The sequence below is a fragment of the Chanodichthys erythropterus genome, chromosome 3, assembly GCF_024489055.1.
Source record: "Chanodichthys erythropterus isolate Z2021 chromosome 3, ASM2448905v1, whole genome shotgun sequence".
Lineage (NCBI taxonomy): Eukaryota > Metazoa > Chordata > Actinopteri > Cypriniformes > Xenocyprididae > Chanodichthys > Chanodichthys erythropterus.
Window position 1 is genome coordinate 34,565,269 of NC_090223.1, and position 13,352 is coordinate 34,578,620.

Sequence of the window (13,352 nt, forward strand, 5' to 3'; positions counted from 1 at the left end):
AATCTTTATATTCACCTCTGACACACAGTTTGATGTCCTAAATGTGATTTGATGTGGCACGACCACCAAAAAGCAAAGTACAGTCTGATTTAGATGATTGTTTGTTGATCCTTTAGTTGTTGCTGGTTTGAGGCACACCCACATTCTTTAAGTGAAGTTCAAAAGACTCGCTTGTGATAAAGACAAACAGGTTCACGTAATAAATGTTCACCTTAAATGTTTGACAATCACTAAATATTGCCATAAAATCACTCTGCTTGTATGCAGGGATGCATAAAAGGGGAAAAAAAGGTGAGAACATTGCGTGGGGCATGCTCCAAAGATATTTGCTTTACATGCTCATTTGTGGTTATTTTAAGGTTTATTATTATTATTATTACTTTGTCCAAAACTGTCATTTTTCACAAAAAATAAATAAGATAACATTGTTTTATACATTGCAACATTTTACCAAAATCAACATTGGGTCACGTTATAAAAGATGAAGTGCTATGCATGCTAATATTTAAGACGGTATTGGCTGATTAGACAGCAATTCCGCACTAAAACTGCACTGTTCCCACATCTCAGACCTCAAATACTATATTACCCTTTATACAATTTTAAAAGTAAAGAGCACTGTATAGTACTTACTGAAACTACCAGTTCTTTATTTACCCTTGTAAGTTCACAAGTATCCTTGTAAGACCCCCCAACCCCTATAAAACACTCATTGGATCTATGCAATTCCCATAGGTGACCTATATTGATCTCAAAAAGGTGAGTTCTTATTGAAAGGTGAGGAGTTTGCATCTACGTGTATGATATTTAAAAAAAAAAAACTTATTCTTAACTTTAAGAAAACAGAATAGGGGCAATTGTCTGGAAAATTCTTCCACTTGGAAATTAGTCAAATCCCATACTTTTTCTAACTGCATAAGAACCCTGCAGTAACAACCTTGAGTATATGACATAATGAGATTAATAAGAAACCTCAGACAATGTATGCAATCTCTTCCGGAAGCAATTATCATGAATCAGAAAATACAAGGTGACAAGTCAACAGAAATGAGGCAAGGACCACTTTGTGGGATTTTTACAGATTTATTTGCGAAACCAATGAAAGCTTAGAATCGGAGCTTCTGGAAGAACCATTTGTTCTTGCCTGTCTTGTACCTGTAACAGAAAACATTCCTTGTCACTGATTAGGACAATACATGCTTATGTTAACAGTAGCAAACCAAATATTTTGTCCAGTGCACAACAAGATCAGACTGTTCATACACTCAGCTTTTTGAACAGAAGCTATGCTATGAGTCAAATTCTGCCACAACACTTTCTGGATCAAATCTAGTAAGCCAAATAAATATTTGTGCACTACACACACTACAGAATGAGAGATATCTAAGCCTTTATGTAAAATTTAAGCATTTAAGATTAAACATCCAATTTAAATGTAATTGTTAAAAAAATAGTTCAGATGTATCTGGTGACAAACACATACCTCTCCTCAAACTTAACCTTGGCCTCTCTCCTGGCTTTACGCTTCAGAGCAGGATCCCTGAAAACATCCTTGTTGACAACAGTTTTGTCCAGAGGAATGTCAACAGAGTATCTGAGGAAAAATTATGCATTGATTAGACAAACAAATGTACATAATTAAAAATTAAAACCTGCCTTGTGATAGTCTGCATTCATTACACAGGGAAAAGAAACAATGTGCCAGTCAAGACGCAGAGACAACATGAACTCTGAACGGCAGAGCACACCAGAGATGCCACACAACGATTTAAATCACAACTAAAAGGCAAATTAGATGGTTAGTTTGGAACAACTTGAGCGCAAGTAATGACAACATTTTCCTTTTTGGATGAACTATCCTTTTAAGTCCTAAAATCTGTTCTGGCTTTAACACTTTGGCTTCAAGAAGAAATGGAGAGGGCAAGTAGAGCCAAATTGACTTCAATTCAATGATTTGCTCTCATATCCTGGTTGCAACTGCAACACATTGTTGAAACCTAAATTTGTGTTTAAAAATTCACAATATAGGTAAATCCCCCCCCCAGCATATATTAGTGGGTAACTGCAACTGCATTTAGTTCCATCCATAAAGAAGCACTTTCAATCACGAAAACTGTACGCGATGGTCAGTAATGCGCAATGGGATCCTAAATAGTCCAACAAGACAATTATAACTAAAACCATACTTCAACCTGTCATCAACCAGTCATCACAAAGTTGCATCTATATAAACTACTGCTCAACTTTGTGGTTAGTAGGACATTGAATTGATCAAAAGTGACAAAGACTTTTATTATATTACAAAGATTTAATATATCTAAATAAATGCTGTTCTGAACTACCCATTCAAAAGATCCTGAAAAAAATATGTATCACGATTTACACAAAAATAAAAAAGTATGACTGTTTAACATTGAGCAGAAAACTAACATTTAAAATTATAATATCTCTAGGGCTGCCCTAAACTTAAGATCATATATATATATATATATATATGCTCAATTCAAAATAATGAGCCTTTAATTGCCAATATAAAATGCATGGCCTAATCAGCTGCTACAGTGGCAAAAATAATGATTATGAATGCATGACGACAAAACCGCCAGAAGACTGTGAAAACAATAATTTATTTTAGGGCTGCACGATATATCGCATGAGATTGTCACGCGCATTTCGTCAGTAAAGCCGGTTCCCCGATTACCACTAAATCACCATCACCTGCTTTCAAATAGAGTGGCATTTAATAGACAGAGCCGTAGATCACTGACAAGCCACGCAATATCGCGTTCATTATCGAAGGCGATTCATCTGCTATATGAACGTGATATTGCGTAGCTTGTCAGTGATCTACGGTTCTGTCTATTAAATGGCGCTCCATTTGAAAGCAGGTGATGGTGATTTAGCGGTAATCGGGGAACCGGCTTTACTGACGAAATGCGCGTGACAATTGCATGCGATATATCGCCCAGCCCTAATTTATTGATGTTTTCGGCTGCAGAAGTCAAGTTGACGACACTGACTCGTCATCACACTTCAGTTCACAGAAGCCGACAAGGCAGAAAGTGCATCCTGTTTTTTTTCTTTATTTTACAAAGACAATTATTTCTTATTGTGAGTTTACACAAATAAAGTAGACTTTTACAGTTTCAAATAATGTACTACTCTTATCTGAATAACAAAAATGACAGTATTTTAAGTTGTTTCCACTGTTATCGGGGGTGGGGGGAATGCAAGTGATTGCACTGGCGCCTCCAGAAAGTGCGCTATACTTTAGCTTCCACAATCCACATGAACACTTGGATATGCACCTAATAAAAGCACACATTTACCTAGGTTAACGTTAGCGCGAACCGTAATGATGTAACGGTGAGGAAATCTCCCACCAGTTAAGCAACGTGTGACAACACCGGTAATACCGGTATCACCAGGGCAGTGAGGGGGATCTGGAGATTGAGTTTTCCCCTCTTTTTCCACCTGGCTTTTAAATTGCTTACGGTGCTTGAGCAGATTGAGCGTTTGCAGTCCACTGGCACAGAGCAGATTGAGCGTTTGCAAGTAATTCCTATGGAAGCTCAACTTCCATAGGAATTAACTGAAAACGCTCGCTTTACTCCACACCAGTGGACACGCGGCATTATGAACGCCTGTGCGCATTTTACTTTTGCTTTACTTTAGGTGGGTTCATTATTATTCTTCACGAAAAACAGTACAATGATAAACTCACTTAAATAGGCATTTTACATTTCACTTTGAAGCCAAATCTTTCATCATTGTTTTATCAGTCAGGAGTGTGTGAGGTGAAATCTGACTCCTGCTGCTCATCTGTGCCGAGATTCTTGTTCAGCTCACGCTGAATTGAACAGATGCGTTCAGTTTTTAATTGTAGTGTCTGTTCTCTAACTGAACTAAATTACTATAAATAAAAAAAAAATGTAAATGAAGGTGGGGGCAGTGATGTAACCAGTGTTCATTAACACCGACTAGTGCAGCAAGCCTAGCGAGCAGCTGCAATGTAAAGTTGCTACTACTTACATGTAGCAAATAAGCTATATTTGAGGTTGTTGGATGATAAGCGAAGGAATTACTAATCCATCTCTCACGGACTGCGCAACTTCGCCACAAGGGTTTTTTTCTCTGAAACTAACCCACTAATAAAATTTTGGGTCGACTAAGCCTCTTCTAGTCGACTAACGATAAGTCGAATATTAGGGGCAGCTATTAATATTTCACAGTATTACTGTTTTCATTGTGTGCTTGATCAAATAAATCAGGGATGGACAACTCCGGTCCTGGAGGGTCAGTGTCCTGCAGAGTTTATCTCCATCCCTGATAAAAACTCACTTGCCTATAACTTTCTACTAATCCTAAAGACCATGATTAGCTTGTTCAGGTGTGTTTGATTAGGGTTGGAGCTAAACTCTGCTGGACACTGTCCCTCCAGGACCAGAGTTGTCCATCCCTGAAATAAATACTGCCTTGGTGTGTATAAAAGACTCATGAGAACCAGCGTTGCTCTAAACCTGTATGAATTATTGCAGACATCCCTCCGTCTGTACTTACCTGGTTGGCATGAGGTGGTTGTAGTTGAACACTTTGACAAAAGCCTTGATCTTGGACCTCTTGGCAACCTTCTTCTTGCCCATGGTGGCTGTGACTTTACGAGGATAACGGTCGATGCCTGCGACCAGAGCGTGGCTGTAAGGACGGTCTGCGGTGCCATCATCAATGTTCTGAAGGGAGGAATAAAAAGAGAACAACACTGTAACTACACAAACACTGAAGATGTTATGATACTATACAAAATGCAACCGCAGAAGCACTCTTTCCCTGAAGATGGAGAGGTATTAATGAAATTACCTTGACAATCACAGCCTTGCGTCCGGCATAACGTCCAGCCAGGACCATCACCACCTTACCAGGTTTCATAAACTTGCCCATCTCTGAAAAACAGCAGTTTGCAGGAGACATTAGCTTTAAAAGCAAAACCAGAATACATCACGCCAAGTAACGTTAGCACAATACAAGCAGCTTATATCGCCAAAACCGTCGTAATGGGTAAAATAAAAACGTAATTATCTGAAGTCATAGTTAAAGTGATGCTGTAAGTGTAACTTGTCTCTTCGGGGCAGCACATTTATTAGTCTAGATATGGCAGCTTACAGCACTATGCTAACTAGTAATCATACAGCTGTACTAAAACGACAGAGTTTTAATACAAATGTCTTATCCACTTCACAACTTCATCATCTTCACATATTCATGTGTATATCGCAAACGAGTAATAATAAACGCATGTTGCCGCTAGTTTCTCAGCTATCATGCACAGGGAAGGAAAGCTATCATGTTAGGAGCAGACAGAGACGGAGTGACTATAAACCAATCATCTCCCACTCTCAGCGCAATATTCAGACAATAATCACTTTAAATATTCGACAGGGATATTCTCTCTATAAGTGACATGACAGAAATCCCGTGAGTTTTATTTCTTTATCGATGTTCGTGGATTTTCTTCTCGTGTATCAAACTTACTGATGGTGCTCTATGGCCGACGACAACAGGAAAGGAAGTAGAAAGCGCGAGCGTGACCCTTGACACCCGCAGAGAGTGACGTATTTCCGTCGATTTGTAATTTGGTGTACACTTTGGTAAAACAAAATAAATGTCACCCTCTACTGCAATAACTATGAGTAACACATATACAAGTGTCGGATATGCGATATACTCGTCTTTGGGCATAAAAAGATAAATGCCTTCCTTTTAATTTATGTGTGTGAAATCACATTCAATAGTGATTTAGTTACAATTCCAAGAAATTCAACCAGTAAAAATACATAAACGCACACATAAAATGCCTAATATATTATTTTCAGAACATTATACTTATTGTATTATTGTAATTGTTTGATAATTATTCTTTTCTATCTAATGTTTATGGAAATACTTCAAACGTGTATGATAATGTATTTAACTTTACCACCAATTTACAGTCCTACATCTTATGCTCAATTTGAAAGCCATTCTCAGTCCTGACTGACAAGCAACCAACTTTGGGTGATATTACAAACACCTGGAGATATTATTGTTATTATTATGCATCCATTTAAAAATCAGTTATACATATGTATGAAATTAAATAAAACTATTACTTAAACTAATAGTATTATGACAAACTGTTTTGGAAAGTATATATATATATATATATATATATATATATATATATATATATATATATATATATATATATATATACACTACCAGACAAAAAGTTTGGAAACATTACTGTTTTAAATGTTTTTGAACAAAGTCTCTTATGCTCATTAAGGCTGCATTTATTTCATAAATACAGGAAAAAAAATATATTGTGAAATATAATTACAATTTAAAATTAAGGTTTTGTATTTTAATATACTTTAAAATGTAATTTATTCCTGTGATGTAAAGCTGAATTTTTTAGCATCATTACTCCAGTCTTCAGTGTCACATGATCCTTCAGAAATCATTCTGCTATGATGATTTATTATCAATGTTGGAAACAGTTGTGCTGTTTAATATTTTTTTAGAACCTGTGATACCTTTTTCAGGATTCATTGATGAATAAAAGGTTAAAAAGAACAGCATTTATTCAAAATATAAATCTTTTTGAACAATATAGATCTTTACTATCACTTTTTATCAACAACACATGCGTGCTGAATAAAAGTATTAATTTCTTTCAAAAAAAGAAAAAAATTACTGACCCCAAACTTTTGAACAGTAGTGTGTATATATATATATATCACATACATACATTCATATATATATATATATATATATATATATACATTCATATATATATATATACATACACAAACACACACACGCACACACATACATACATACATACATTATATATATACACACACACACACACACACACATACATACATACACACATTTTATATATATAGTGTATGTATTATGAGAAGAGAGAAAGTAATAACTGGAGAATGTGACTGCACCAGATTCAAAGAGCATCAAGAACATTTAATCCATTATCTTACTGAAAACCATAATTACATCCAAAAATGATGGCACAATTTTTTCTAAAAGGAATGTTATTGACACTGATTTGAAATTATTGAAAGACTATGTCTAATAGTAGAAGTACAAAGATCATTTCTTAAATAGAACTGATGGGAAAAAACAAACATCAAAATAGACCATATTCAGGTGGAAGTATTTTTTCAAAGAAGAAAGAAAAGAAACGCATTAAATAAAAAGGGTTAATTAAGCAACGCTAATGATTTCCTTCATATTCTAATAGTATAGAGAAATGTTTTAATAACGAATCCATTTCCAGGATATGGTAACAAACAGTCCCTTTATCCTGCATGAAGGTTTCAGAACGTGTACAGTAGTAGCAGGATACAATTTCAAGGATTGTACATTCAATAATTCAGAGCAGTAAACAAGGATTGACAAGACATGGAAATAGCAGGTATTCAAGCAGAGCCTCTGAACACTGGCATAGCATAACAGGCCATGAATAATTCAGTCAGCATCAATGCACAGCATATCAGTTTCATATTCAGCGAATGTGTTTGATGCACTTCCTCCTCTAGCAGCGAACAAGCAGCACTACCACAAGATCAGTTTTACAGAGTGTCAACTGGCTGAAAGAGAAGAATCCAGTGATTTACAAACACCAATAAGCATCTCTTTGTTTTTTCAGAATGACCTGAGTGTGTTGATTGACCTAAGTGAGGTCTCACCAGCATGCATGGTCTCCACAGAAAGCGATACGAACACACAGAGCAGCAATGACCCAGATTTGATATGTACTATCCCAGTGTTTGAAATGTAATGACATTAAATAACGCAAAAGAAAACCAATCTTAAAAGAAAAACATCTTATGATTTGTCTGTGTACAGTAATACAAGATCAGGAAACGAGTGCACTTGGCTACATAAAGTTTATAACAAAAAATGTGTTTAAACCATTAAGTTAGTGTGTGTGTCTTTTTGTAGTGTATGTATACTGTAGTGCATTTCAAACATATGCAATGGCCCTTGAAAAGAGTTCAAGTAATAAATCATTCTTCTACATACTGTAATATGGTTCGTTTTGGTAAAAGCTAGACATAAACCCCATCAAAGGTTACATGGAGGACGTCACATGCTCAGGGTCACTAAACTGAGCACATTTCCTTTGAGTTGTGACCAATGCAGCATATTAAAACCTGCCTACATAATCACCCTCTTCAGGTTTAGAGGAGACTGGAGGCATCTGAGCCAACAGCAACACAGAGTCTCAAAAAAAGTGCACAAGTTGCTTCATTTCCATTTTTTAATTCCAGTGTACTTGTTTTTTTTTTCTGGGAATATGATTTGAACTTCTGAATAAAGAGAAATAGTATTACAGAATATATTTTCTGTCATCCCTTTCCCTCATCTTGCCAAAATGACCAAATACACTTTTGCTTAGAAAGCATCTTTGATATTTTTCAGCTGCCTGACAGCCAAGTCTACAGGAAGGCTGAATTTGAGATGGCTGAGGCGGCCCAGGATGCGCAGGGCACCTTCAAAGCCTGTCTGGGCCATGTAGCTCCAGGGCTGGTAGTGTGAGTGTATGAGCGTCCCAGACTTACACAGCAGATTGAACCAGGACACGAGCCTTTGCTCATTGAGAGCCATGCACACTAAAGCCTTGAACTCAGAGTCCGCGCTGCGTTTGAATCGTCCATGCTCTTTCAGAACTGTATGAATGGCCCATAACAGAGACTGCTTGGGTGTGATTGTCACAGGACCGCCCCCTACGGGCAAACTGAAGGATTGAGAGAGCTGTCGGGCAGGGGACTCCACGAACGCCTGGCCGTTTTTGGAATGATAGAACCTGACGAAAAGTTCCCAAGGATGCAGGGTCTGAGGAGAAGAGCTAAAGGGCAGCAGGCAGGAAATGGGGGCAAGAACCAGGCTCATGCCCTGAGAAGGAGCGTATAATCCATGGGCCAGCAGGTCCCGGAGCGCCATGGCTAGCTCTTTACGCACCAAAGTGGTGAGTTCGTCCCGAGGTCCTCCTGGCGACAGGCAGGTGGAGTAGCTGACCACATGTTCCTCCTGAGAGCTGGGCTGTTGGCGGGAGGCTTGCAGGCGCACACACTCCACGGCTCCTTCGAGTTTCTGCAGCAAGGGGCCGTAATCTTGAGCTTCGGCACCCTGAGACCACATGTTCTGGGGCACGTGGCCTGCAGCGCATCCGAACTGGCTCAGAGCAAAGATCTGCAGAACCGCTAAGGCTTTCTGGATGAGCTGAAGCCCAGTTTCCCGCATCCTCTGGGCTTGTTCGGGATCCACTTTGGATGGGGGAAAAAGGGATTTAAAGGTACACATCTTAGCTTTAAAAAAAATAAAAATAAAATTGTATTATAAAGTGAAGCGTAATTACCTCGCTTCATCCCTGCAGTGTTTGGTCCTCCGGCTGCTTGGGCCTGCTGGGTCTTCACGCCATCATTTAATAGAGGGTTCCCCACTTCATCTGCGAGGAGCAAGATCAGGATAGTGAATCTAAGGGGCCGTTTTCACAAAAAATTGAAAACTTTTTATGCATATTGGCCATTGATTTACATAACAGCAGCATATTGGTGGCCTGTAAACACAAACCTTTGAAAAAGGGTTTCAAAGTGCAAGTTCTGAAAATGGTCTTCATGCAAACAACAAAAACGCATAGCTGTGAAAACAATGACCTCATGCACATGCTCTTTACATGTTCAAGCTATAGTGTTTCATCCCCATCTAATGGCCTGCCAGCAGAATACAGCATTTTTAGTCATTTTCACGGATTCGTATGAATGGAGATCGTTTTGACAACGGTGTTGTCTGTATGCGGAAAATTCAAAGGAAAAACTTCTCCGTTTTAAGCCTATTGTTGTCTTGTAAACATACCCTAAAATGTATTTATTTTACTCTACATAAGCGCATTAAACTCAAAGGAAACAAAGGTCAGGATTTATGCATTTTTGAATAAACAAAGAGAAAAATTAGCATCACATCATTAGCCCTAAGTAGACCTCCTCACCCTGTATGAAGTTAATGAACATCTCCAGGTCTCTGATTTGCGTCTTGAGCTGCTCAACCAGCTGCTCTTTGACTCGAGCTGGGTTGACTATCTGAGCTATGGCAGCGTCCACTCTCTGTCGGAGCTCCTCAGGTGTGAGGTTCCCAATGTCTTCATTCAGGTTCACGTCCAGCTTCTTAATTAGCTCATCAATGATCACCTACAGTATTACAATGAACAGACGCCAAATAAAATAGCCTAACAATGGTCTTAAGGGTAATTATACTTACATCTTCAAATGACTTTCAGAATGATGCCAACGGTATGAGAGAGTATTATCAGACATACCCTCTGTCTCTCCATGACGACAGACTGAGGCAGTGAGTCATAGCTGCCCTCCTGGTAGGCGAAGCGTTCCAGGTCGTCGAGTTGGGTCTTCAGCTGGAAAATCAGTTCCTTCTGCTTCTTTCTCTGAGCTTCCAAACGCTCCCTCTTCTCCCTTTCACTCTGCATATTATAAAAGAATAAACACACAACTTACAGTCAACCATAAAATAACCACAATGTTTACACTGTAGCTTACTGAAAACATTTGCATATGCTCCGGAGAAGGATAATGAGCTTTTAATTGGTGTGCTTCATTTGGCTTAGCTTTGCTTATCCAGAAATGCAATGCAATTCAAAATAGACATAACTATGGCTTTAGTTCAACAATGATCCTGTAAAGCGTATGCATTTAATAGGCTTTAAGGTACATGTAACTGATTAATATAAAAAAGAAAAAGAGACCAAACCAAGTGTCATCTTATAAATACTGAAAGTAAACACTAAAGTTCAAAGAACAGGCTGCACAAGGGTCATGCTCATACTATAGTACTCACCAGTTCATCCTGCAAGAAAAGTGTGTGCAGAGGAGGAAAGAAAGAGAAAGGAAAGAATTTTAATGGCAGTAACAAGATACTCTAGCATTTGAAAAGGAACAGGAAGAAATACAGCGAAAGAGTGACTTTCAAATGTTCCTTTTGCAATGTTTATTGTGATTTTATCACAATACTGTGCTGATTATTTTAAAGGGTGTGTTGACAATGTGCTGAATGCCACTAAAACAAGCTTTTTAACAATAGAGATGCAGACAAATTGAATGCTGATTCCTGAGGGCAAACACAGGGACATTGTATAGGCTGATTATGTGTGGGTGGGAGGGGGTTTGTCTTTTTATTGTGGGTGTATCACAGGTGCATATTATTAGGAGCTATTGAGGGGTACTGTAGCAGGCCTACTGAAAACAAACTGATGACACAGTAGATTAGGGGTTTTCAAACTGGGGTCCATGGGAATGTTCAGAGAAAAACAGAGCAAAAATACATCAGATTACCAATATATATATATATATATATATATATATATATCTATATATATATATATATATATATAAGATTAATAAATACAATTAAATAAATACAAATAATACATCTAACAGTACAGTACAATAATGAATAGGAATAAACTTAAACTAAACGGGGGGGAACAGCTTAAGCCTGTTTGTTGCTGGTTCCAGCTTGGCCAAGCTGGTTTAAATCCCCTAAACAGCAGGTGTGAACTGACCTCAGCTGGTCTAGCTGGACTCCCAGCCTAGCCAACCTGACCAGCTATAGAGTGCTGCTCACCCCCATCAAAAGACTAGTCTGACCCCACTGAGAAACCAGCTGCTAACCATCTAAGGTTCTTCTGGTATAATGCGTTTTTTCGGGTTGAGATCGCATCCACCACGACAGAAGACAAAGAAACTCACAGAGTTTTCCAGCATCTGAGCATCCTGTGCTCTGCACCCGATGACATGAGGGCATCCTTTGAAAGCAAACTCCTCCAGCTCCAGCAGCATCCTCTCTTTCTCGTCGCTCTGCGCGTGGACGATCTGTTTCAGTCGAAACTGCACTTGAGCGAAGTGAGACGTTAACGCGAGGAGCGATGAATTCAACTGCTCCTGCTCGTCCTCTAGCTTCCGCAGCCTGGCTGCCATGTCTGCATCGCCGGACGACACGGAACCAACATGCGTGCCCCTCTTCCACTGCTCATCCTCGGGGTTGGCCACGGCTCCCACGGGCGCCCAGCGCTCCCCGGCTCCCGCGAAGGCAGCTTCGCTGTCGGAAGTGGACAGATCCTCCGTCGACATCTGATTGACAGTTAAAGTAGACAGCCTGGCTGCCCTTTTACAGAAAACAACTGCGATAAACTTAATTGATGCCCAGTTTTTTAAATGTGAATTCAGAATATACGCAACTACTCCTTCTGCAGGTGCAGCGCAGTGTAATACTTACGTCTTCAGAAAACATTGCAACGTAATCGAAGCGACTGAGATCTTGCTGCAGTATGGAACCACCGCACCAGAGTTCCAACTGACGTGCCGTTCTATCCAGGTGTTCTGTGGATCATCGAATGCGTGGGCAGGATGTTTACGTCAGTGCGTAATGACGTCAGTGGCACGCACAGTGAAGTCGACGAGCGTTTCTGTCCATATTTACTCTTCCTTCCATTCTCTTTCTGTTTGTTTTAATGCAACGCCCAAAGTGTCAGTGGGCTGGACTGCGTGCCAAACACACCCTGTGTCATTTGTGCCCCAGCAGAGATTTTCATTACTGCCATCATGGCATGAGAGAGGAGATAGATCATTCTCCAGGGTTCAGTGGTCAGTTATGGGTGTCCTGCTGCCCTCTGCCTGCAGTGACATGCTACAGTTAATCAACAATTATTATGGTGATAGAAGTAGTAGTTTCCAGTTCTTTCTTATTACTCTACAAACAAACAAACATGAAAGTTAAAATCAACCTAAACTGGTTGACCACTAGGTGAGAAAAGCAAATAAGCTTAGGCTGGTTAGGCTTTCTTTCTTTCTTTCTTACCCAGAAAGTTACACAAGCACAAGCAGTATTTATGACATAATACCGGAAAAACTAAATGGAATATTTAAAAATATAATTGTCAAGTCCCTCAACAAAGTGACTTGCATACAAATAAATGATGGAAAAACTGGGTGATCAGAATATAGAAAAAAAGTTCCCTATCTGTCAGTCACTTCGACGTTGTGTCAATGTGATGACACTAGAGGTCGCACTTGGGAGCCCCAAACACCTCTGATCATAGACATTCTCCCTGCATCCCAATGTGCATATATCCACCCTGTCTGCCCTAAATAGTATTGAATATTACTAATGTCACATACTATTTAGGATGGATATAATGCGCATTGATACACAGGCTCTTTCTTTTTTTCTCTTAGAGTGCATTATGGGTATTCTCTACCCATTGAATTTTCGGCTGC

General features: G+C 39.0%; 2 protein-coding genes across 3 annotated transcripts; both read right to left on the reverse strand.

The window, feature by feature from the left end:
• Nucleotides 1-1,060: 1,060 nt before the first annotated feature.
• Nucleotides 1,061-5,603, reverse strand: rpl27 (ribosomal protein L27). The gene is made up of 5 exons (XM_067381917.1): nucleotides 5,530-5,603; nucleotides 4,858-4,940; nucleotides 4,561-4,730; nucleotides 1,484-1,594; nucleotides 1,061-1,155 (listed from the first exon to the last, which is right to left on the reverse strand). Exons 2-5 carry the CDS (start codon nucleotides 4,936-4,938, stop codon nucleotides 1,107-1,109), a joined length of 411 nt encoding a protein of 136 aa, XP_067238018.1. The 5' UTR covers nucleotides 4,939-4,940; nucleotides 5,530-5,603; the 3' UTR covers nucleotides 1,061-1,106.
• A 1,468-nt stretch (nucleotides 5,604-7,071) lies between these two features.
• On the reverse strand, nucleotides 7,072-12,441 carry rundc1 (RUN domain containing 1). Of its 2 annotated transcripts, none has more exons than XM_067381915.1 (6): nucleotides 12,352-12,441; nucleotides 11,826-12,256; nucleotides 10,382-10,540; nucleotides 10,055-10,253; nucleotides 9,425-9,514; nucleotides 7,072-9,332 (listed from the first exon to the last, which is right to left on the reverse strand). In XM_067381915.1, the coding sequence occupies exons 2-6, from the start codon at nucleotides 12,204-12,206 to the stop codon at nucleotides 8,461-8,463; spliced, it is 1,701 nt and encodes a 566-aa protein (XP_067238016.1). In that variant the 5' UTR covers nucleotides 12,207-12,256; nucleotides 12,352-12,441; the 3' UTR covers nucleotides 7,072-8,460. The 2 variants fall into 2 exon arrangements, with proteins under 2 accessions (XP_067238016.1, XP_067238017.1); XM_067381916.1 differs by having other exon boundaries at nucleotides 11,826-12,240; nucleotides 12,352-12,367.
• Nucleotides 12,442-13,352: the final 911 nt, after the last annotated feature.